The 26893-nt window shown below is 30.9% G+C and overlaps 1 protein-coding gene across 8 annotated transcripts; it reads left to right on the top strand.

Annotated features, from left to right (window-relative positions):
* Positions 1 to 2485: 2485 nt before the first annotated feature.
* LOC139517565 (basic salivary proline-rich protein 3-like) lies at positions 2486 to 25673 on the top strand. 8 transcript variants are annotated; one of them, XM_071308773.1, is made up of 19 exons: positions 2489 to 2647; positions 4230 to 4296; positions 4810 to 4854; positions 5350 to 5394; positions 8849 to 8923; positions 10102 to 10161; positions 10648 to 10707; positions 11351 to 11425; positions 12226 to 12285; positions 12924 to 12998; positions 13796 to 13855; positions 14492 to 14566; positions 15364 to 15423; positions 16170 to 16241; positions 18272 to 18316; positions 20513 to 20557; positions 22600 to 22668; positions 24352 to 24431; positions 25548 to 25673. In XM_071308773.1, the coding sequence occupies exons 1-18, from the start codon at positions 2582 to 2584 to the stop codon at positions 24417 to 24419; spliced, it is 1122 nt and encodes a 373-aa protein (XP_071164874.1). In that variant the 5' UTR covers positions 2489 to 2581; the 3' UTR covers positions 24420 to 24431; positions 25548 to 25673. The 8 variants fall into 8 exon arrangements, with proteins under 8 accessions (XP_071164879.1, XP_071164874.1, XP_071164877.1 ...); XM_071308774.1 differs by having other exon boundaries at positions 2490 to 2647; positions 5347 to 5394; positions 22600 to 22662; XM_071308772.1 differs by having other exon boundaries at positions 2490 to 2647; positions 5347 to 5394.
* The last annotated feature ends 1220 nt before the right edge of the window (positions 25674 to 26893 follow it).

Raw genomic sequence — 26893 nt, 5'->3', positions numbered from 1 at the left:
TTTATTGTTTTGTTAAATCAATTCGCAAGTTTTATGTACTCATGATGATTTAGAGCTTGACATATAAACACCTGCATATTGTTCGAGACTGTATGTTGTCCTCTAGTTGTATGTTGGTTGTTTTGATGTATAACCATATTTGCACTAAAGGTAATTTTGGTATTTTCTGTCTCTCATAAATTCCTTATTTAGGTTACTAGGCTCAATAATTGTGTTTTAGTTAAAGATTGAAGATTGAAGACTTACGAAAGGAATAAAACTCACTGATGCTTGATATCTTTTAAAAGATGCATGCTAACCCTTATAGGAACCTTGTAATATTTAAAGTTAATGTGGATTTATTAAATTTGATTGATGAAAAATTGGGAAAGATAACTCTTCCTTCTAATATGGAAGTCGATATACAATTATATGAATTTCCAAATATGTTTAAAAATGAGCTAAAAATATATGTAACCCGACTTTAAAGATAATTTTTCTATTTGTTAATTCCTTCTGCTTGAAACTGTAAATAAAAGCAACAGTAGTATACCTCTGATCAAAAGTAATAAATCGATTGAGAGAAAACAAATCCGGGTAACAAACTAAAATCGGATGAAACACCTCAACTATAAGAAGAGAACAACGGAACAACAGAACACTGAAATGCAACAAAAAAATATAAAATTAAAAGACAATACAACATACATAGAACGAACTTTTAGATAAGAACTGCAATATTCATGAATTGGTACAGGACATTTAATGAAAAAATGTGAGTTGAATCTGGTTTTGTGTTTTGTAAGCGTAAAACCCAAAGGCAATTACACGAAAGTATCAAAATACAATTACACGACGTACAGACATTGACACACTGGAAGATATAAGCAGATGTGGTATGAGTGCCAATGAGACAACTCTCCATCCAAGTCACAATTTGTAAAAAGTAAATCATTATAGGTCAATGTACGGCCTTCAACACCGAACAGCAAGCTATAAATGGCCCCACAAATGACTAACGTAGAACCATTCAAACAGTCAAACCAACGGTCTAATCTATCCCAAAAAGGAGAAACGAAAAACACTTTGTTTGTTCATATAGTGATTAAGATGATAACACAATGTTGACTGCTGTATCCCTATTTTTGACATTTTCCCTATTGTGTCTGTTTGTTTTGTTCACGCATCGTTGTCAATATAATTGAATTTGATGCGACTGTCATACAAGTGAGAGGTTTATCTAGCTATAAAACACATTCGATCCACCATTTTCTTAGAAAATACCTGTACCAATTCAGGAATATGACAGTTGCTTTTCATTCATTTGATGTGTTTGAGCTTCTGAATTTGCCGTTTGATTAGGGACTTTCCTTTTTGAATTTTCCTCGGAGTTCGGTTTTTATGTGATTTTACTGTTTGTGAGCCACATAAACAAACGACAACAACTGAACAATCGGTTCCTGACTAAGGACAGGTGCAAACAACTGCAGCGGGTCTAACCGTTATTAAAGGCGCCAACCGTCACTCGAAACAGCTGCACAACATTACAACATAGAAAGACACACTATATAAAAAATTGCACATTTTATTCAAGGTCTCATTCTAGGTCTTAAGTATCATACCTTGATTCCCTTGAAAGGGAATTGCTGATCAAAAGGACGCTATCAAACAAAGAGTTACAAATGTAGAAGTTAAAATCATCCCTTAGAAATGTTGCGGACATCATCATGAGTTAAATTGTTTGTTATTTTTTATCTGTTTCACAGATGACGACGAGTATGGTCAATCGTCGTTACAACACTCCCGTTCTCCTCTCCTCCGAATGTGACCTATCTTATGAGATTATCACCGGATTTTTACATGAGAAACAAGACGGATGTCACATGTAGAGCAGGATCTGCTTACCTTGCCGAAGCACCTGAGATAATCCAGTTTTTACTGTTGTTTGTCTTTTTTATTTTTATGCCATGGCATTGTAAGTGTATTTTCGAATTTAAAGTTTGAATTTGCATTGGTACATTTTGCTCTATCTCACCTTCTAATAAAATACTGTACTAATATTTTCATACGATATAAAATCATGCGTTTATTTTAAATAATTAAATTGTTTTGCAAATACCCCTGCTGAACATTATATATCTGTTCATTATTTTACAGAAGTCATTTTATGGGCTTTTGTACAAAAAATATGTCGGACAATTTACGTCATTTGTACGTCTTTAGAATGCAATTATGATAATTACAATAATTATAAACAAACATTTGAAATGAAATTGTGTCTCCTCGATTTAGTAACAAAAGCTATTGTTTGAATTAGTATAGACAGAAACATCAAAATAATTTATTTACATTGTCAAATATTCATTTCAGTTTTGTTTTTTGGTCAAATATAATTGCAGACTAACATTTTGTATTTCTAAATAAAAGTTGATTAAAAGTACAAAGGAACAACTTTATAATTGTCTCTTAACATTTGAAAATAAAAGAACAGAAGGAAATAATCTGAATGAATTCGTGCACCAGTGGCACGATCTTGCTTACTTGTCGTCATAGCTCACACATATAAAAAGGTACATTTCCGGCAATCTTTACAGAAACCAAGATGGACCTGAAGCTAGTTACTGTTTTATTTGGTCTCCTGTGTTTTGCACAGTCACTCCCGTTCCAGGTAAGTCTTAATATTTATGTTTCCAATGCATTTTTTTCCTCAGTTATAAAGGTGGACTGGTGTGTATATTTCTTAATAGCATTTTGATGATGATGGACGGCTGCTTAACGTCCAGCGGCGAATTGATATGAATATTCAAGACGAAAACATGCTTATGTTATATGAATATTAATCCTGATTTGTACTAGGTCGACACGCTAATTAGCTGAATTTTAAACATGCTAGTTCACAAGGTAACAGTCCACAGGAAGACATGTCATCTTACCCGGACACACTATTCTGACTCCGAGTCCCTGGTCTTACTTCTTAATGGCGCGTGCTTAGCGGGGAATTCCAATTTGAAAGTCTTTTGGTTTGACCCGGCCGAGGTAAGAATCCATAACTAATAGCATTTTGAAGTATTTGTTTAAAATAACCAAATTCATCCTGAAGATTTGAAATAAAAAATATCATGATATTTAGAATACAATTTTATTTGAAAGGGGCATTAGCTGTCAAATTTATGATCACCGATTTCACTAAAATTCTGAAATATTTTGTATAACCTAATGAATCATATATCCTAATTATAAAAGTCTAATACAAGCAATTTACAATGCGTGTACTCGATAGTATCACTATTTCATGTGTATTTTTCATATATATATATATTAGACTGTTGCATTTCCTGTTTCAATGTTTTTACACAAGTCATTTTGAGGACCCTTTAATTATAGCTTGCAGTTCAGTGTGAGCAAAGGCTCCGTGTTGAAGTACTTATACCTATAATGGTTTTTCATTTACAAATTGTGACTTGGATGGAGAGTTGTCTCATTGGCACTCATAGCACATCTTTCTTATATTCATATAATTTATGCGTAACCCATCTCTAGCGTAAAGGTTAACTCAAGGGTCACATGAATACGGGTTTAATTGACAACCATACCGCATCTTTTTTATGCCCCACCTACGATAGTAGAGGGGCACTATGTTTTCTGGTTTGTGCCTCCGTTCGTTCGCCCGTCCATCTGTGCGTCCGTTCGCTTCAGGTTAAAGTTTTTGGTCAAGGTAGTGTTTGATGAAGTTAAAGTCCAATCAACTTGAAGCTTAGTACACATGTTCCCTATGATATGATCTTTCTAATTTTAATTCCAAATTAAAGTTTAGTCCCCAATTTCACAGTCCACTGAACATAGAAAATGATAGTGCGAGTGGGGCATCTGTGTACTATGGACACATTCTTGTCGTTACATCAATGAGGTCGAATCATTCAATTTCAGGTGTTATATTATATATTATATACACGTATAACTAGAATTATCATTTTTCATCTTAACATCTTATTTCTAGGACATTTACTTCATTTGTAGACAAAGAAAATTGTCAAACTAAATTTTTAACAATATTTTTTTAATAAATTTAAATTCAGGAGAACCAAGCTGTATTAAAGTGTTTTAAAAATTGAAGCTACCAATATTGATGGCATTTCAATCCGAATATTAGATCGTATATTCTTAAATGCAAAGTTTTATTAGAAGAAAGTTATTTGTTATTTTAGTGATGGAATGAAGTAAAATTTAATCTTTTATATTTTTAAATAAAGGAACGTGGAGATATAGATGACAGAAGAGAACTGGAAGAAATCTTGAAAGAGCTTAAATATCTAAGAGGTAGTGTTAAAATTCAGTAATCACATGATAAATTCTGCAAGTACATTTGTTAAAAAACAAAAATGCAATTCATATAAGAACTCTATTTGCTTCCAAAATTGTACCACTTTGTCAACACAGTTTCGTTGACAAATCATAGTCTAGAATGATTAAAAATTGAGAATGGAAATGGGGAATGTGTCAAAGAGACAACAACCCGATTAGAGATCAGACAACAGCTGTAGGCAACTAATGGGCCTTCAATACATCGAAAAAAAAATCCCGCACACGGAGGCGTTCTTCAGCTGACCCCTAAACAAAAATATGCACTAGTTCAGAGATAAATGATTTGATGCGTCCGATGCAGTTTTCTGGATTTACCGTCACCAGGAACACTCACAACAGATTATTTGAAAGGCTTGCTATAGATCATGTATTTACCGAAGTACTAATTACTTTGATGATTGAGCCCTCGGGGACTGATACACAAATTTATTGATCACTAAATAAAAAGATGAATATGATTTTTTAAAGGAAAACCAAGACCAACTGGATTGCCTAAAGAAGACGATAGTAAAGGTACATATTAATGATATAAAATTTGGACATGGGATGTGATTGCGAATGAGAAAACTATCTATCCAATTTTAACTGAAGTCGATGAAAGCAATTATAATGCATATTAAAATCACGTCATAGATGTCAGGATTGCAATTTTCTACGTCAAGCCACGCGCGTTTCGTTTACAAAGAAATCGAAAAGATTAAATAAAGTACGAAGCTGAATCCAATTAACGACTCAAAATTAAAAATTACAAAATTTGTTATCATATTTGCTTTATGGACCTTCAAAAAGGGAACATTAAATTCTGTTTTTTTAATGTCTTAATGGGAAATTTCTTAACCTGATATTTGATCGTAAGAAACTGTTTAATTACTTGTTTAAAAAGATGCGATTTGTGGTTTTATCAAATGACACAATATCAATTAACCATTATTCAAAGAACATAAAAAGATTTTAATACAAATATGATACACTGTTGACCATTCCTTTGATTACTATATGTTTTAGCAGGAAAACCAAAACCAACTGGATTGCCAAAAGAGGACAAAAGTGAAGGTACATAGTGTTTTAATCAAATGTGTTTGTATTTGAAAATGGGCGTTAAAAATGAGTTACATTCCAAGTGTGTCTATTCGTAGTATTGATCGGGGTTCATGGTTAAGAAGAATTATCTGTAAGGAGAAGTATTTTAAAACATTTGTACGGGATTTTCATGTTTCTTTAGATTTCCTATAAAAACAAAATGTTTAGTCATTGAATGCATGTGCTATCTAGCTTTTGTACCTATCTAGAGCTAATACATTGGTTAGATGTGGTAATTTTTTTTATAAATTTCCAGTTTACAAAACATTGAATTTTTCGAAAAACTAAGGATTTTCTTATCCCAGGCATAGATTACCTTAGCCGTATTTGGCATAACTTTTTGGAATTTTGGATCCTCAATGCTCTTCAACTTTTTACTTGTTTGGCTTAATAAATATTTTGATATGAGCGTCACTGATGAGTCTTATGTAGACGAAACGCGCGTCTGGCGTACTAAATTATAATCCTGGTACCTTTGATAACTATTTACACCACTGGGTCGATGCCACTGCTGGTGGACGTTTCGTCCCCGAGGGTATCACCAGCCCAGTAGTCAACACTTCGGTGTTGACATGAATATCAATAATGTGGTAATTTTTTTTTATAAATTTCCAGTTTACAAAACATTGAATTTTTCGAAAAACTAAGGATTTTCTTATCCCAGGCATAGATTACCTTAGCCGTATTTGGCATAACTTTTTGGAATTTTGGATCCTCAATGCTCTTCAACTTTTTACTTGTTTGGCTTAATAAATATTTTGATATGAGCGTCACTGATGAGTCTTATGTAGACGAAACGCGCGTCTGGCGTACTAAATTATAATCCTGATACCTTTGATAACTATTTACACCACTGGGTCGATGCCACTGCTGGTGGACGTTTCGTCCCCGAGGGTATCACCAGCCCAGTAGTCAACACTTCGGTGTTGACATGAATATCAATAATGTGGTAATTTTTTTTTATAAATTTCCAGTTTACAAAACATTGAATTTTTCGAAAAACTAAGGATTTTCTTATCCCAGGCATAGATTACCTTAGCCGTATTTGGCATAACTTTTTGGAATTTTGGATCCTCAATGCTCTTCAACTTTTTACTTGTTTGGCTTAATAAATATTTTGATATGAGCGTCACTGATGAGTCTTATGTAGACGAAACGCGCGTCTGGCGTACTAAATTATAATCCTGGTACCTTTGATAACTATTTACACCACTGGGTCGATGCCACTGCTGGTGGACGTTTCGTCCCCGAGGGTATCACCAGCCCAGTAGTCAACACTTCGGTGTTGATATGAATATCAATAATGTGGTAATTTTTTTTATAAATTTCCAGTTTACAAAACATTGAATTTTTCGAAAAACTAAGGATTTTCTTATCCCAGGCATAGATTACCTTAGCCGTATTTGGCATAACTTTTTGGAATTTTGGATCCTCAATGCTCTTCAACTTTTTACTTGTTTGGCTTAATAAATATTTTGATATGAGCGTCACTGATGAGTCTTATGTAGACGAAACGCGCGTCTGGCGTACTAAATTATAATCCTGATACCTTTGATAACTATTTACACCACTGGGTCGATGCCACTGCTGGTGGACGTTTCGTCCCCGAGGGTATCACCAGCCTATTAGTCAACACTTCGGTGCTGACATGAATATCAATAATGTGGTAATTTTTTTTTATAAATTTCCAGTTTACAAAACATTGAATTTTTCGAAAAACTAAGGATTTTCTTATCCCAGGCATAGATTACCTTAGCCGTATTTGGCATAACTTTTTGGAATTTTGGATCCTCAATGCTCTTCAACTTTTTACTTGTTTGGCTTAATAAATATTTTGATATGAGCGTCACTGATGAGTCTTATGTAGACGAAACGCGCGTCTGGCGTACTAAATTATAATCCTGGTACCTTTGATAACTATTTACACCACTGGGTCGATGCCACTGCTGGTGGACGTTTCGTCCCCGAGGGTATCACCAGCCCAGTAGTCAACACTTCGGTGTTGATATGAATATCAATAATGTGGTAATTTTTTTTATAAATTTCCAGTTTACAAAACATTGAATTTTTCGAAAAACTAAGGATTTTCTTATCCCAGGCATAGATTACCTTAGCCGTATTTGGCATAACTTTTTGGAATTTTGGATCCTCAATGCTCTTCAACTTTTTACTTGTTTGGCTTAATAAATATTTTGATATGAGCGTCACTGATGAGTCTTATGTAGACGAAACGCGCGTCTGGCGTACTAAATTATAATCCTGGTACCTTTGATAACTATTTACACCACTGGGTCGATGCCACTGCTGGTGGACGTTTCGTCCCCGAGGGTATCACCAGCCTATTAGTCAACACTTCGGTGCTGACATGAATATCAATAATGTGGTAATTTTTTTTTATAAATTTCCAGTTTACAAAACATTGAATTTTTCGAAAAACTAAGGATTTTCTTATCCCAGGCATAGATTACCTTAGCCGTATTTGGCATAACTTTTTGGAATTTTGGATCCTCAATGCTCTTCAACTTTTTACTTGTTTGGCTTAATAAATATTTTGATATGAGCGTCACTGATGAGTCTTATGTAGACGAAACGCGCGTCTGGCGTACTAAATTATAATCCTGGTACCTTTGATAACTAATTAGATAATGTATCATATTGGCGACACTATGTTCACCCTTAAAAGTGTGTTTAGTGTAAAATTTGTTTTCTTGTTTCTTTAATATTAACTCGAAACACACAAAAAATAACACAATAATCGAACAATTATGGCCCGACTATTTCGACACTAAATGATCTTTATCTACAGTTGTAACAATCATGGAATGAATTTAAAACAAGATCAGGCCAAGGGAAGACAAAATAACAACTAGCTAGTTGATTTTCTTGAAATTTTTCAGAAATTTTTTTGTGTTACACATTGTTTGTGCATAACCTTTTTAACTTTGCAAATGTAGCTATTTCTAATTTTGAATGCTACTCTTTTTACTGTATATGTGGAATATTTATTCTTTAATCAAACGAGAGTCCTTTACATTCTTAAACTTTTTTGAAACACGTTGTTTCAGTTTTACCTATTAAACATGAAATGTTTTACATTGTCATATCGGGGCCTTTTATAGCTGACTATGCGGTATGGGCTTTGCTTATTGTTGAAGGCCGTACGGTGACCTATAGATGTTAATGTCTGTGTCATTTTGGTCTCTTGTGGACGGTTGTCTCATTGGCAATCATACCACATTTTCTTTTTTATATAATTTAGCTTTTACTCATTTTGAATGTCTCTACTGTTTCTTACAAATGACTTACTGGTCATGTAAACAGTAAATATATTTTGTTATTGAATTATATTATAGATTCTGTTTTATATATTCATTCCAACAAAACACTTTCCTTAGATGCAATTTTCGGTTCCTATATTTTTGTATAGCAAACGAAAGACCACCACCAAAAGAGAGAAAACTTGGAAAAGGCGGAAAAGATAATGTAGATGATGATGATAAATGTAAGATTTAAAATCATTGATAAGTCTTTGTAAAAAATATTTGATTCAGAAATGTTAATAGAGATGATACACACAAGACAATTTTTCTTTTTAAATTCACAATTGTTATCTTTTGAATTTTCTTTTTCTGTAGAACGTTTTGCAGAATTTGCAACATCATCTCTCTTTCATTAAGTTTGTTTCATTCATGCAGATGACTTTCTTAATTACAATGTGTTATTGTCAAATATATTAGGTCAGTAATCATTTGGCCATCCTTTAGTAGTCTTTTTTAATTGTTGAATATCGATGCAGTCTTTTCATGACATTGAATTAGTGCAATATCTGTTAACTATGTATCACAATAGACTACTAGTATATTATGTTAGATACACATTTTATTCCGTATCCTATTCTAGTTTCCAAGGTGCTTATTTAATAACAAAAGGCACTGTTTTATGATTTTCAATTGAGCTAGGAAATTTTAGCAGAATATTTTGATGCAATAGATTAATAAAATCCCTAAATAGATATAAGACGATGTGGTATGAGTACCAATGAGACAACTCTCCATCCAAGTCACAATTTATAAAAGTAAACCATTATAGGTCAAAGTACGGTCTTCAACACGGTGCCTTGGCTTACACCGAACATCCATCAATAAAGGGCATAAACATTACTAGTGTCAAACGGGAAAACCAATGGTCTAACCTATATAAAAACTAGAAACGAGAACCACATCAACAAACGACAACTACTGAACATCAGAATCGTGACTTAGGACATGTGCAATTGCCACGGGTTTAAATGTTTGAATGGTACCAAACCTTCACCCTTATCTGAAACAATAGTGTAACATCACAACATAGAAAGACACATTATCAAATATCAATTGAAATTGCTTAACTCAATCAAAAGACATATTAACTCAAGTGGACATACACTGAAAGAATGAATTTGTGTCAAAACGTATTGGATTTTTAAATTCAGTTCGACGTTTTAATTAAATTAGTTAGTTTTTCTTGCGTTATTGAAAAAAAAAAAAATTATGCTACGATGCGGAGAGTCGCCAAACACTGATCATTTCCCATACTGGCATTGGTAAAGAATTTTGAGTGAAACAAAAAAATCAAAAAACCTAAAAGAAGCAAAGCCTATACAAATACATTGGTATCAAATAAAAATCAAATCTGTTTTAGCTGGAAAACCAAAACCGACTGGATTGCCAAAACGAGAAGGCAAAAAAGACGAAAGCGAAGGTACATATTAGAACACATTTATATATCTGCAGGTGAAATTGACCGTTAACAGTTTTTTTTTGTGTCTGTCCAAACTGTTTAAACGTGGTAAGTGGTCTTGGACAATTGTGTTTGATAACATTGTGATTTTGATTTTCTAACAAAAATGGATCGTTTACAGTCATTACTGTTATGTCCAGTTATAGATACTTTTGACAATTGACAGTTAGTCATTTCAGATACACATTCAATCTATCCATGTAGCCATTTTCAAATCATAACCGTTGCTTTATAGGTATCTCATTTGCTATTGTTTTGTTATTTGGTTTTAGTTCCTTTGGTAAACACCACATCTTTGATTTATAATAATTATAAAAGTTCATATTAAATGGTGAAGATATGCATATGCATTATATTGCTTACCTACTTGCTTTTCCTATAATTTAATTATAAAACCTATCTAAAAACATTTATATCAGGATACAAAATTAATATAATCTGTTTTAGCTGGAAAACCAAAACCAACTGGATTGCCTAAAGGAGAGGGTAACAAAGACGAAAGCGAAGGTACATATTAGAACACATTTATATATCTGCAGGTGAAATTGACCGTTAACAGTTTTTTGTGTCTATCCAAACTTTTTTTAACGTGGTAAGTATTCTTGGACAATTGTGTTTGATAATATTGTGATTTTGATTTTCTAACAAAAATGGATCGTTTACAGTCATTACTGTTATGTCCAGTTATAAAGCCTCTGAACCCATTTAGAGCTTACACATAGTATTATGCTGGTTAACATATTTTTACTTCTAGAAATGTTTTTAATAGAAATCAGTTGATATTAATGGCGGGTTTTTTTCTATAATAAATTCCTTGTTTAATAAACGACCACCTGAAACAAGACAAACAGAAAATTTCGACCCAATTATTTTGAAATTTATAAATATTCGTCCATAATTGTAACAATGACGTAATGAACATAACAAAAAAGAATGCAACAAAATACAACAACATAGTTTTCACTTCTTTCCTTTCCTTTATAGTCTTATGTTTTATGTTACACGTCGTTAGAGTTAACTTTTAAAATTTGGCAGATGTAGCAATTTCTAGTTCATAATGTTAATCATTCTGTTTTATAATTTATGATAACGATAAACGTTTCTAAGATGTTATTTACTATTTGTATATGTTGCCTTTATTTATGTACAGAAAAGAAAAGACCCCCACCAAAGGAGAGACGATTCGGAGGAGGCGGAAAAGATAGTTCTGATACTGATGACAAAAGTAAGATTTTGAGGTTATTTTTTTTTAACGTATGGAAATGAAAAACATTACATAATATCACAGAGGAATGTTTCTTTCCTATTTGCAATTTTGACCATTTGAATTTTCTTCTTCTGTAGTACATGGTGGTTAGTTTGTCCATCAACATGATATACACCATTATGACGGTCTAACTAAGATTGTTTCATAGGCGAATACTTCCAATTGAAGTGAAATGTGTTTTCGTGTAAAATATTAATGTCACGAATTGTTTTGCCGTTCATTATTGTTTTTGTTAAATAATAGTGCAGATTATTGATTCAGTTGTCTCATGACTGTGAACTAGTCTTTCTTCGATATATATGTCACAATAGACAATTTAACATTTGCTACATTTTATTTTTCGGTATGATTCCTAGTGTCTCAATGTTATCAAACTAACGTTTTCCTTGACGGATAATTATTTTTAATTGAGTAAGAATGTTTAATAGCTTTTGGAAGTTATATTCACATATTCTAGAGACTTTTGACAATTGACAGTTAGTCATTTCAGATACACATTCAATCTATCCATGTAGCCATTTTTAAATCATAACCGTTGCTTTATAGATATCTCATTTGCTATTTTTTTGTTATTTGGTTTTAGTTCCTTTGGTAAACACCACATCTTTGATTTATAATAATTATAAAAGTTCATATTAAATGGTGAAGATATGCATATGTATTATATTGCTTACCTACTTGCTTTTCCTTTAATTTAATTATAAAACCTATCCAAAAACATTTATATCAGGATACAAAATTAATATAATCTGTTTTAGCTGGAAAACCAAAACCAACTGGATTGCCAAAAGGAGAGGGTGACAAAGACGAAAGCGAAGGTACATATTAGAACACATTTATATATCTGCAGGTGAAATTGACCGTTAACAGTTTTTTGTGTCTATCCAAACTTTTTTGACGTGGTAAGTGGTCTTGGACAATTGTGTTTGATAATATTGTGATTTTGATTTTCTAACAAAAATGGATTGTTTACAGTCATTACTGTTATGTCCAGTTATAAAGCCTCTGATCCCATTTAGAGCTTACACATAGTATTATGCTGGTTAACATATTTTTACTTCTAGAAATGTTTTTAATAGAAATCAGTTGATATTAATAGCGGTTTTTTTTTCTATAATATTTTCTTTGTTTAATAAACGACCACCTGAAACAAAACACACAGAAAACTACGACCCAATTATTTTGAAATTTATAAATATTCGTCCATTTTTGTAACAATGACGTGATGAACTTAACCCCCATACAAAGAATGCAACAAAATACAACAACATAGTTTTCACTTTTTCCTTTCCTTCATAGTCTTATGTTTTGTGTTACACGTGGTTAGAGTTAACTTTTAAAATTTGGCAGATGTAGCAATTTCTAGTTCATAATGTTAAATATTCTGTTTTATAATTTATGATAACGGTAAACGTTTCTAAGATGTTATTTACTATTTGTATATGTTTATGTACAGAAAAGAAAAGACCCCCACCAAAGGAGAGACGATTCGGAGGAGGCGGAAAAGATAGTTCTGATAATGATGACAAAAGTAAGATTTTGAGGGTTTTTTTTAACGAATGGAAGTGGAAAACATTACATAATATCACAGAGGAATGTTTCTTTCCTATTTGCAATTTTGACCATTTGAATTTTCTTCTTCTGTAGTACGTGGTGGTGAGTTTTTCCATCAACATGATATACAACATTATGACGGTCTAACTAAGATTGTTTCATAGGCGAATACTTCCAATTGAAGTGTAATGTGTATTGGTGTAAAATATCAATGTCAGGAATTGTTTTGCCGTTCATTATTGTTTTTGTTAAATAATAGTGCAGATTATTGATTCAGTTGTCTCATGACTGTGAACTAGTCTTTCTTCGATATATATGTCACAATAGACAATATAACATTTGCTACATTTTATATTTCGGTATGATTCCTAGTGTCTCAATGTTATCAAACTAACGTTTTCTTTAACGGATAATAATTTCTAATTGAGTAAGAATATTTAATAGCTTTTGGAAGTTATATTCACATATTCTAGAGACTTTTGACAATTGACAGTTAGTCATTTCAGATACACATTCAATCTATCCATGTAGCCATTTTTAAATCATAACCGTTGCTTTAAAAATATCTCATTTGCTATTTTTTTGTTATTTGGTTTTAGTTCCTTTGGTAAACACCACATCTTTGATTTATAATAATTATAAAAGTTCATATTAAATGGTGAAGATATGCATATGCATTATATTGCTTACCTACTTGCTTTTCCTTTAATTTAATTATAAAACCTATCCAAAAACATTTATATCAGGATACAAAATTAATATAATCTGTTTTAGCTGGAAAACCAAAACCGACTGGATTGCCAAAAGGAGAGGGTAACAAAGACGAAAGCGAAGGTACATATTAGTACACATTTATATATCTGCAGGTGAAATTGACCGTTAACAGTTTTTTGTGTCTATCCAAACTTTTTTAACGTGGTAAGTGGTCTTGGACAATTGTGTTTGATAATATTGTGATTTTGATTTTCTAACAAAAATGGATTGTTTACAGTCATTACTGTTATGTCCAGTTATAAAGCCTCTGATCCCATTGAGAGCTTACACATAGTATTATGCTGGTTAACATATTTTTACTTCTAGAAATGTTTTTAATAGAAATCAGTTGATATTAATAGCGTTTTTTTTCTATAATATGTTCTTTGTTTAATAAACGACCACCTGAAACAAGACACACAGAAAACTACGACCCAATTATTTTGAAATTTATAAATATTCGTCCATTTTTGTAACAATGACGTGATGAACGTAACCCCCATACAAAGAATGCAACAAAATACAACAACATAGTTTTCACTTTTTCCTTTCCTTTATAGTCTTATGTTTTGTGTTACACGTGGTTAGAGTTAACTTTTAACATTTGGCAGATGTAGCAATTTCTAGTTCATAATGTTAAATATTCTGTTAAATAATTTATGATAACGCTAAACGTTTCTAAGATGTTATTTACTACTTGTATATGTTTATGAACAGAAAAGAAAAGACCCCCACCAAAGGAGAGACGATTCGGAGGAGGCGGAAAAGATAGTTCTGATAATGATGACAAAAGTAAGATTTTGAGGTTTCTTTTTAACGTATGGAAGTGGAAAACATTACATAATATCACAGAGGAATGTTTCTTTCCTATTTGCAATTTTGAACATTTGAATTTTCTTCTTCTGTAGTACGTGGTGGTGAGTTTGTCCATCAACATGATATACAACATTATGACGGTCTAACTAAGATTGTTTCATAGGCGAATACTTCCAATTGAAGTGAAATGTGTTTTCGTGTATAATATTAATGTCATGAATTGTTTTGCCGTTCATTATTGTTTTTGTTAAATAATAGTGCAGATTATTGATTCAGTTGTCTCATGACTGTGAACTAGTCTTTCTTCGATATATATGTCACAATAGACAATATAACATTTGCTACATTTTATTTTTCGGTATGATTCCTAGTGTCTTAATGTTATCAAACTAACGTTTTCCTTGACGGATAATTATTTTTAATTGAGTAAGAATATTTAATAGCTTTTGGAAGTTATATTCACATATTCTAGAGACTTTTGACAATTAACAGTTAGTCATTTCAGATACACATTCAATCAATCCATGTAGCCATTTTTAAATCATAACCGTTGCTTTATAGATATCTCATTTGCTTATTTTTTGTTATTTGGTTGTAGTTCCTTTGGTAAACACCACGTCTTTGATTTATAATAATTATATAATTTCATATTAAATAGTGAAGATATGCATATGCATTATATTGCTTACCTACTTGCTTTTCCTATAATTTAATTATAAAACCTATCCAAAAACATTTATATCAGGATACAAAATTAATGTAATCTGTTTTAGCTGGAAAACCAAAACCAACTGGATTGCCAAAAGGAGAGGGTGACAAAGACGAAAGTGAAGGTACATATTAAAATAAACAAATATGTCTGTAGATGAAATTGACATTTGGTAGTAAATTACTTTCAAATATGTCTCTTCAAATTTTTGAATTTGGAAATTTTGTTTTTTACAATTGCATTCTATATTAATTCCATGCCAGTTTCTTTTAAAATAGATTCTGAAGAGTCATTATTTTATTTTGAGTTATTTAGTCTTTTGACCTCGGGTTATCGTTTGTTTATCTCTAGAAATATGTTTATGTAAATGGATTGATGAATCAGTGACGTATTTTATCATTTTCTTTTTCGTTAACTAAAACATGAAATTCCACAAACAATAACAATACATTACATGCAATGAGGGGGGGTAGGACCTTTATCGGGACTCCGAGATCAGGTGTTTTTAAGCTCGGGATTTCGGGATTGACCCTTTCGGGATCCGGGAATTTTTTTTTTCTGATTTCGGGACGTCGGGATTTACTTTATTTAAATTCGGGACCTCGGGATTTCGTGTTTTTAAGCCCGGGATTTCGGGATCAGGACCCCTCCTATCCCCCCTCTGCAATAGTTCCGAACAAAATGATGTATGTCAATAGTTGTAACATTTACACTAGTTTTGATTAATACATTAATTAAAAGTTATGTCTGGTCATGTTATATAATAAATAATATTTGCTATTGAATCATATGATATATTTTGCTGTAGATTTTATTGTAACGGAAGACGTTTATTTAAATGTATTTTTCATTTTGTATGTTAATATACAGGAAAGAAAAGGCCCCCACCAAAAGAGAGACGACTCGGAAAAGGCGGTGAAGATAGTTATGATGATGACAAAAGTAAGATTTGAATGCATTGCATTTCGAAAGCTATTCTTTTTTATAACCTTTGTAAATCAAACATTTTAACAAGACTGCATAACTGAACAATGAAGTGATTCTTTATTATTTAAAATTTTGATAATATGAATTTCATTCACTTTAACATTTTCTGCAGCATCTATCAATCAATACTACCTACAACATAATTTATGTCCCATTAAGTTTGTTCAAATGACGAATAAATTTGAAAGCTATATCAATTGTGTATTCTTGTTAAATGTTAATCACTGGTGTTAAACTGATCACCGTAACTGCAGTAACTGTGATCCCAACACGGCGGAGCCCAAAACAGTTAAATAATCTGTTTGTAACTTCTCCGTGTACACGCATTGTTTTAAAGAATTACTCAGCCGCTAGGTTGATATGTACGGTATTGTTGTATATGTGTGTTCTTAATATCAAATGTTACCTTGTCACCGAAATAATAGCCGTTGAAAATTTACGGAAGATCATCGTAACTCCAAGAATTTTGTTTGTTATGATAGTGGTAACTTGATTATTAGATAGTCGTAACTTGTACATGATCATAGTAACTTGTCAGTGATGATCGTTACTTTCTTTATATGCTGATGGGCGACTATACATAAATCGTGTTTGAATGTTTGATAACTAGTGAATAATTTACTAATTTTCTTTTTGCTTTGTAGATATACTAGGGTCGAACCATCTCCTGTTACAATTTAATGAAATTTCAAACTATAATTATAATAAAGTATAGTTTTAACATTAGGATGCATTATATTCTTAATATCGTTGACATGTGGTTGTCCCGAATAGTATACCAATACTTGTATAAATGATCATGAAAAATTGCAAACTTACCTTATGTTGAAAAAATATTTCGATCACGAATGTTGTTTACGCGTTTGTTGTTTTCTTTACACAACATTTATTATAAGCGAATATTCGGTTAGCAGGGGTTTCTGACAAAATCAGTTACTATGATCATAGACATATTTTATACAATTACGATTGTCTTTTTTAGTTATTTGTCCACAAGTTAAGACTATCTTCTTTCGGAGTTACGATGATCTTCCGTAAATTTTCAATGTCCAGTATTTCAGTAACAAGGTCACATATGATATTAAGAACACACACATAAAACAATACAGTACATATCAACCTAGCGACTGAGTAATTCTTTAAAACAATGCGTGTACACAGAGAAATTACAAAAAGACGATTTTACCTATTTTGGCATCCGCCATGTTGGGATCACCGTAACTGCAGTTACGGTTGTCAGTTTAACACCAGTAGTTAATGTCGTGACCTTTTTGGACGTTCATTATGAGTCTCTTTTTATTAACAATGTTGATAATTGTTGCAGTATTCTCACGACTATGAACTATTCTTACTTCGATTTTTTGTTGTAAAAAGACAAATTGATATGTCTATTGATTATTTTTGAATATGCCATTCTGGTTCGGAAGGTGCTAAAACTAGTCTGTACCTTTTACAAAACAAAATTTGAATTTGAGCAAGGAAACTATAGCCAACCGTTTGGAGGCAAGATATTTGCAAAACAACCTAAAGTTAAGAGATGTCCATATTAGTTTTATATTTGAATTCTTTACAAGCGTTTTATTAAATAAGGTAAAAGTAACCTTCAAATGCGGCAATGTGCCAAAATGTTTTTTCTATTGGTATTGGTGGAAAAAAAATTCTGTAAAATAAAGAATTCATAACTTATATTTGTAAGATAGTCTTTTGAATGATACTGTCTTTGTTTTAACCTTTGTGAGCTTCGGAAATTCTTTTTAGTTGAGATTTCGACTACGTCGCATAGTCCTAATAATTGACGTTATTGGGGTTCCAGTTGGGGTACACAAATCTTCATACATATCCCGGCTGTTTCCAGGATATATACTGACAACTCTCATATTGTGTAATTATCCACTCACGAACAAAGTTGTAATCCATATTGTTATGATGTAACCTATGCAAATACATATCAATAACTGAATAATAATTAAATTTGTATTTCAAAGAAAAACCAAGACCATCTGGGCTGCCAAAGGAAGACAAAAGCGAAGGTACACACTCACTAATCATACAAAAATACAAATATATCATGCATTTTTAGTTAAAAGGTTGTAGTTTTCATTTGATGATAATTTGTTCTTTTTAAGGGGCACCAATTTGACTCAAGTCCTCATATTTGATTGATAACATACTAAAACATATGTTCAAAATACTTAAACAAGTCTGAACAGTTAACACTGTATGTACTCAATAATATATTTCAGAATTTCGTGTGTATTGTAGTCTAGACGCCATCTAATTAACTTTCGAGATGACCATCGGAGACTGCCGATTGTCACATAACCCGATATAAACATAAACATAGAAATAAAAAAAAAAATAGCAATCTCGTGCAATTTTTTTTTTTTTTTTTTTTTTTTTTTTAGGTCTGTTTGATTTCATGTTATAGGCTAAAGAAACGGTTCATTATCGTTTTAAATGGAACAGATTATTTTATTGTAGATCGAATTGGCCAATGAAATGGTCTAACTCTGTTTAACTTTAAATGTTGACATTATTTACCTTTTAGTGGCGGACCATGATTTATACATGCGCAATTAGTCTTTAGCTATTGGATTTAATTGAAGGTCACATAAATACGAATTCAGTTAAGTTTCTTTGGTTATTTTGACAAATTAAACCAAATTGGTTGCTAAAAATGAATTATTATTTCATCATTTCTCTTATATTGATGATTGAACAAAATCAGATTCTATTTATTTAATATCTCGTAGCTAGTCTCCCTATAATGTGATAAGTTGTTGAGTGCTTATCGTAAATGAGATAATTTTTGCTGGCTTTATGACTTGTTAAGAAGATTTTTGTGTATGTTAAATGAACATCATTTAACCGTTAAGTTAAGTAAAAACCGAAATTAAAAGAGTATGATACGCTGTTCAACATTCTAACAATCAATGTGAGAGATTTTTTTTTCATCCAATTCGCTTAGATGTTTCACATCATAATCACCATTAAACAAAATAAGTGTAATGTATATCAGCAGGTTTAGTACTTCTGTTTGCTTTAAGAAATTGTAAACATTTTTCATCCATCTTTTTTTATTTACATCAGTGTTAATTTTTTATCATTACCGTAGAGGTAACAAATAGTTACCTATTAATTTATTATTTGCGTAAATCGTATGTTTTGGGAATATTCACATAACCGTTCGGACGTTAATTTTGAAGGCTATATCAATATTAAGTTAAAATAACTTCATAACAAATCAACACCCGAAAATAACACTCATCAAAGGAGAAGGGTCATTAAGGGCCATTTTTGGCCCAATCTCAAAACTAGTGCTGTGAAGGATTTCCTGGTGAAACTAACATGACTTTGCCATAAAATGTTATTTTCTAACACTTTTGGCCATTTTTTCACCATTTTTGGGCAAAAAAGTAAAAAAATCAAGAAAAAGTGAGAATTTCTGGATTTGAGTAATAACAAATTTATTAAACACAAGTTAAATGTATCCAATAATGCATATGTTATATAACAACACCAACAACTATATCAGAGTTTTTAATTGACATTAAACTGCAATTAAATGTCTTTTTTGGGGCAAATACCATTAAAAATATACATAAAATGAGGATTTCTGGGATTATTTAATAACAATCACTCCACAAATAGTTTAAATAACAAGTATGGTGCATATGTTTTGAATTGATACAGTTTACAATATCAAAGTTGTAAAAATACATAAGAATGCATTTTAAAGTCATTTTTTGGCAAAATACTGTAAAAATCTTCATAAAGTGAGGATTTCTGGGATAACTTAATAACAATCGCTACACAAATAGTTAAAACAAAAAGTATGGTACATATATTTTGAATTGATACAGTTCACAATATCAAAGTTGTAAAAATACATAAGAATGCATTTTAAAGTCATTTTTTGGCAAAATACTGTAAAATCTTCATAAAGTGAGGATTTCTGGGATAATTTAATAACAATCACTGCACAAATAGTTAAAACAAAAAGTATGGTGCATATGTTTTGAATTGATACAGTTTAAAATATCAAAGATGTAAAAATACATAAGAATGCATTTTAAAGTCATTTTTTGGCAAAATACTGTAAAAATCTTAATTCGTGTTTTGTTAAATGATTTGTAAGATTCTATTACTTTGTATTCTTTATTGTACCATAAATGTAATACGTTTATTATATGTATTTTTTCATCGTCTTGTATTTCTATGTAAAGGAAAAGAAAGACTCCCACCAAAAGAAAGACGAGGCGGAAAAGATAGTAAGTTAATTTTGTATGCATTGGTATGTACAAACTTATCTATGGGGCGAAAATTCTAATAATAATCCCATAATCACACAAGAGAACAATTAAGAAATAATTCATGGCAGCGGTAGATTTGTTTTCATTTAATCATAGGTTGGGCATTTATAATCGATTATTTTACCCGCTAACGTTTGTCATTCGGATGATTGGCTAAAACTATATTATGCTCTGAAAATTAGATATATTTAAAGTGTGATAATTCAAATTCGTTAATGTGATCAATGGTTATCTGCAGCTGTATATAATTCGTTGGGTTCTTTATTAAAAAATGTTTAGAGGTCAATGACAAGAGTTTAGTTAGATTATGAGATATCTAGCCTTTGTTCATTTTTCTTTGAAGATTTTGAGTTTTGTTTGAATTGCTTTATTGTTGGTTGCTTAACTTCCAGTTGTGTTTTACTTAGACATTGTATATTATTGATGACCATACTTCCAACTATACATATCATTCTGTGTCAAGAAGTTGATTTGTGTTTGTCGTACTTTGAGAATTATTTTTTTCAAGAGTTACTACCTGATATTACACGACAAACCACAGTATACTTAACGTCATACCATTGTACGTTCATTATAATAAATCTTTGTCAAAGATGAACACGAATATAATTCAACTGACGGAATCCTAATTCCGTCTCATTTTTGTCGATTGTGAAATCCCCAAATGAGATTTATTTCAGCTGAGAATGACTTTTCGTCGATTCCCCTTCTTTATCATGGTATTGTCTGTTTTAGTTCAAACCAATAATTTTTTCCCTTAAAATGTCCTGTACCAAGTCAGGAAAATGGCAGTTGTTATCTTATACTAGTAGTTTGTTTCTGTGCATGTTGCATCTTTTTTTTGTTGCACTTCAGTGTTTTTGTTGTTTTCTTGTTTTCTTCTTATAGTTGATGTGTTTCCATCAGTTTTTATTTGTAACCCGGATTTGTTTTCTCTCAATTGATTTATGACGTTCGAGCAGCGGTATGCTGCTATTGCCATTATTTTGCCGCTCGTTATATATTACATACTTTTATATCAACATCGGCCAGTTATGATTGAATCCGTTATGTTGCTCTTTACATTGCATTTTAAATATTTTTAAAATTCGTCTATTGGTTATGTTTATTCAATTAATCTGTTATTTCTTTTATTTACATTGAAACTAGTAAATTAAATCATGGCATTTTGATGTTTACTTTAATTTAAACAGATCAGTGTCCTGTAACATCTTAATTAAAGGATATGTTTAAGGTAGCACAATACAAAGATTTTTTCACTCCCAATCAGACAACTTTAAACTGATGTAATTCATTTCATCCTTCCTTATATTTTATAAATGAGGTACCAAAAGAAAGAAGAAAGATTAATCTTTCAAATTGTGATAATTTCATTGTTACATAATTATTACATAATTAATTATTATGTAATTAGTTGCTATATTGTGATGTCCACACTTGCATGAATTTATCGTCTTTGTTCTTCATATCATCCCAAAATATTTTATAGATTCTTGTACAATACAGCTTGGCCTCCAAAACTGTATCTCAGATTTTCAAAAACATCAATAGAACAAATTTTATACCCATTTGAATTTGGTGGTCTCTTATTAATTGATGTTGTAAACTTCATTGAAGATTTATGAGAGAATGAAATGCATTAGGAAAAATCTGAGACACAGTTTTGGAGGTCAAACTGTGTTGTGCAAGAATCTATAAAATATTTTGGGATGCTATGAATAACAAAGAAGCTAAATTCATTCAAGTATGGACATCACAATATGGCAACTTATTACATAACAATTAATTATGTAATAATTATGTCATAATGAAATTATCACAATTTGAAAGATTGATCCTTCTTCTTTCTTTTGGTACCTCATTTATAAAATTTAAAGAAAGATGAGTGGAATTACATCAGTTTAAAGGTGTCTGATTAGGGGTGAAAAATCTTTGCATTGTGCTACCTTAAAGATATTGATAAACTGAATTAAATAAATGAGAATTGTTTTTGCATTAAGGTAAACCAAGACCAACTGGATTGCCAAAAGGAAAAGACGGTAAAAACAAGCTAGAAAAAGATGGTAAAGGTATATAATAAAACTTGTCCGTATTAGTGAATGTCCTATCCCTAAACGAACTTTAATTGGGACAACTAAATCTCAGTAAAATGGATATTAATAGAAAAGTTAAAGAGTTTCAATGGAAATGTATACACAGGATTATATATACAGAAAACAGACTGCAAATAATGCGTATGTCAAAAGGAAAATGTCACTTATGTGATGAAAACAATAACATTGAAACTCTTGAGCATTTATTTTACCAATGTAACAATGTTAAACCATTGATAGAAACAGTTATCAGAAATTTACAACTGTGTAACTTAATAAATAACGATGCACTCGTTGAAAAAGATATTCTATTAGGAATCTGTTTAGATAATTCGAATAATATAATTGTTAACGCAACAATACTTTATTTTAAATGGGCTATTTGGAAAATACGTAATAAATGCAAATTCGAAAAAAATAAACTGAGTATGCAGTCTATACAGGCTTTGTTAAAATTGCATATGAAAAACGAATTAAAATTACTTTTACTACGGTCAGATATAAAATATATATGTAGATTAAAAATTGAACTCTTTATCGGAAATATGTAGGTAAATATTTTTAGTTCAACTGCTCTAAACTAAAGGTGTGTTTGATTCCATATGTAATAATAATACTATATCTTAGGAAGAACGTAGGGAACACTATGTTTGTTTGGTATTGGTTTTTTTGTACTGTAATTGATATTTGAATCTATGTCTGTGCATATTAATATGTTTATTTGTAAATTACACATATCACGTTTCTTATACATCAGTACTCACCACATGTGCTTTATACTTTTATAATCCATACGTCAGTCACAGAATCATTTCAACTTTTGTTCATTCACATTAATTCAATAATTTCTAATTCTAACTATAACTATTATTATTTTTTCAATCAAATATATAGTTTTCACGTTTAAATCAACACATGTATAATGTAAGTCAGTAAACCGGATATACGTTAATTATTATGAATTACAGTGCCAGTGATGCGTAGCAGGTAAAATCAATTGTATTGGTTATTTTTAAATGTATACTTATGTAAACTATGGGAAGTTTAAACTCATTTGATATTTTCCCTGGTCAAGTGAGGCTGTTAAAAAGCAGGGGTCCCTAAGTATGCGACCTGGGCTACTTAGGTATTTATATAGCAGGAAATAATTGAATAAAAATATTTGTTATCGTTAAAAAAAAAAAAAAAAAAAAATTGGGACAAAACATGAATTTTCAATCGTAAAAGAGGCTGAATATACCAAAGAGGTATTCAAACTTATAATTAATGAAAAACTGACAAACGTCATGAAAGAAACTCGACAAAGATACAGACGACAAACAACATTACAAAAAAATGACTGAGCGACAAAAACCCCACTTAAGACTTAGGGTGTACCCAGGTGCTCCTATGTGATAAGTCGTAAAGTTATATTTTATCCTAAGTTGATTTGAAATAATTAAATATTGTAAGGGTCTCATTATCAGATGTATTTTAATTCAATTACATAAGGGAATGAAAATCAACTTTGTTAATTTGTATGAATAGTCTTACTTGTAAACTTGTGAATGAAGTAATAAAGAAAATGATTAATAAATAAGTGAATATAACTCAATAACAAACTCTTTTACTTTGGTATTATTCAAACTTTTAATGAACATAATTGTTTTATGATTGAAGATGGCGATAAAGGAATGTATTTAAGAACAATAGATGATTTGGTTGCTATAATTGACAAAAATCTATGAATAAATAAACAGGTACGTACAGTTTTCAATAGTAAAATAAATATATTTGAAAATGGTTATAAAAAGGTGAAATTCGAAGAATGAACAATACCAATATGATAGAAATAAAGAAAGAAATAAAGAAAAAATGTACTGACAAATAAATGCATGCTCTCAAAATAAACAGCTTCTGTGTCACAATTTTCTTTCTCGAACTGTATATAATCATATGCGAAGTGTATAGTCTATAAAAAGTCAGAAAGAATATTGTATCAAATCATAGCAAGCAGCAAATGGATCTTTATTTTGAATGATATTTGAATAGAAGTTGGTGATTCAGGAAAAAGGTTTGCATTGAGCAATTTAAAAGATTGATAAAACAAAATTGATTTTTGGTGAAGTAATTTGGATATAAAGAAGAGTTAATGAATATTAAATTTTTAGCTGAAGTTTAAAAGTAACATATAAAAGTAGCATATGAAACACACTATATTTTGTGCAAACGTACATTGTTTTATTTTTATTAACGTTATCAATCATAAATATATCAATATATCAAAATTAAAGTATTGGTAAAATGCAAAAAAATTTGAACCCCTTTTGAGATAATTGATTGCGGAATATTTTGCATGTTCAATATAACGGCATTTCATAGGAACAACTATCAAAACAATTGCAAAGTAACAGTTTTAATTTTGTGATTTTGCAAAAACATTACGGATGTCTAATGAAGCAAATAACAAATATTTGATATACAAAGACCCTTGAAAGTAGTATCTAAAGTATTCACTATTCAAACAAAAGATAAAGAAGTGGATTAAACAACGGTGCTAGAATGAATAACATGTGGAATATACACGAACTAGTATTTACCTATGAAAAGTATAGCAGTCACAATAAAAATACAGTGTCATGTGGAATCACACGTATCAATTGATAATACATGTTGATCTAAAGTATTGTCATTTGCAAAGCCTTTACGAAGTTGATTTAAAATAACTCGTCAGAACCTATTTAGATTTAAAGAAAATGTAAGTCACAACCAATCCACCAAAAAACACTAACACAGGCTAAAAAGCATGTAAAAAAACAAACAAAACAAAAAACAGAAATGAAAGGTAATGGTAATAATCTTATCATCTTTTACAGATTTGTACCTGAACCAAATGAATAACCGAAATGATTATGGACTTTGAGAACAATACATTTATTAGTAAACTTTAACTTCTGTTATGTTTTTCTTAAACTTTTGTACAGAATAAAGAGTTGCATTTATTTTTCTTGTTTCTGACAAATAATATCATGCATAGTTAAAATCAAAATATCAAACAAATCAATGTTAAAATACTACGGTTGACAAACGGCAACTGCTGAACATTATGTTCCTGGCGTATGACAGGGTCAAGCAGTGACAGCGAGTTAAAACGTTTTTTTAAATAGGTTTATCCACCATTACCTGAAACAATAGTGTAACATCACAACATAAAAAGACACACTATAAAAAAAAAGTAAAATCACAAAAATACTGAACTTAGAGGAAAATCAATTCGGAAAGTCCATAATCACAGGGCAAAATCAAATAACAAAACGCATCAAAAACGAATGGACCAGAACTGTCATATTCCTGACTTGGTACAGGCATTTTCAAATGTAGAAAATGGTGGATTAAACCTGGTTATAAAATATCAAATGAAATGGCTTAAATCAATCTAAAGGCATACAAAACAATCAAATAAGCATACACTGAACGAATACATTTGATCTATGATACAATGTATATACAAAATCAATAAAATAAGGCTTGAGATGTTAAACAATATCCGAAAGACAACCATTACCTTGTACACAATACCGCCAAATATATTAATTTACACAGGTAAATACTAATAGTTTTGATGTAAGGTATACAGTAATTTTAAACGGATTTTTGTTTACAAAATAAATAATTTTGTTGTTCATAGTACGAGAACCGTGAAAATTTAGTCAATATAGAGTTTAATGCTACTGTCATATAAGTGGATGGTTTAACTATCTAGAAAACCAGTACAGGTTTAATCAACCATTTACGACATAGAAATTCCTGTACCAAATAAAGGCAACAGTAGTATACCGCTGTTCAAACTCATAAATCCATGGACAAAAAACAAAATCGGGGTAATAAACTAAAACTGACGGAAACGCATAAATATAAGAGGAGAACAACGACACAACACTACAATGTAACTAACACACACAGAAACGGACCAAGCATCAGACAAAATCCCACGAAAATAACAAATATAACATCAAAACCAAATACATGAATTTGGGATATCCAGTTAGGAATATGACAGTTGTTATCCATTTTTTTGATGTGTTCGAGCTTTTGTTGAAAGGAAAAAATTAGTTAAGTACCTTCTCAATAAAAGCAATCCTTTCATTTCTGCTCTGCTGGGATATTTAACACAGTTAAAAGGATGTTTTGATTTCTGATTTGTTTTTACTTTGATTGAACT

This window comes from Mytilus edulis, chromosome 3, assembly GCF_963676685.1.
Source record: "Mytilus edulis chromosome 3, xbMytEdul2.2, whole genome shotgun sequence".
Lineage (NCBI taxonomy): Eukaryota > Metazoa > Mollusca > Bivalvia > Mytilida > Mytilidae > Mytilus > Mytilus edulis.
This window is presented reverse-complemented; position numbering and strand designations above follow the sequence as displayed.

Bases quoted from the DNA above. Each gene is read 5' to 3' on its own strand.
- LOC139517565 (XM_071308772.1), top strand. From the start codon at position 2,582: ATGGACCTGAAGCTAGTTACTGTTTTATTTGGTCTCCTGTGTTTTGCA. The intron at 10,708-11,350 runs GTACATATTAGA...ATTTATGTACAG, and splicing joins TAACAAAGACGAAAGCGAAG to AAAAGAAAAGACCCCCACCA. The intron at 15,424-16,169 runs GTACATATTAAA...GTTAATATACAG, and splicing joins TGACAAAGACGAAAGTGAAG to GAAAGAAAAGGCCCCCACCA.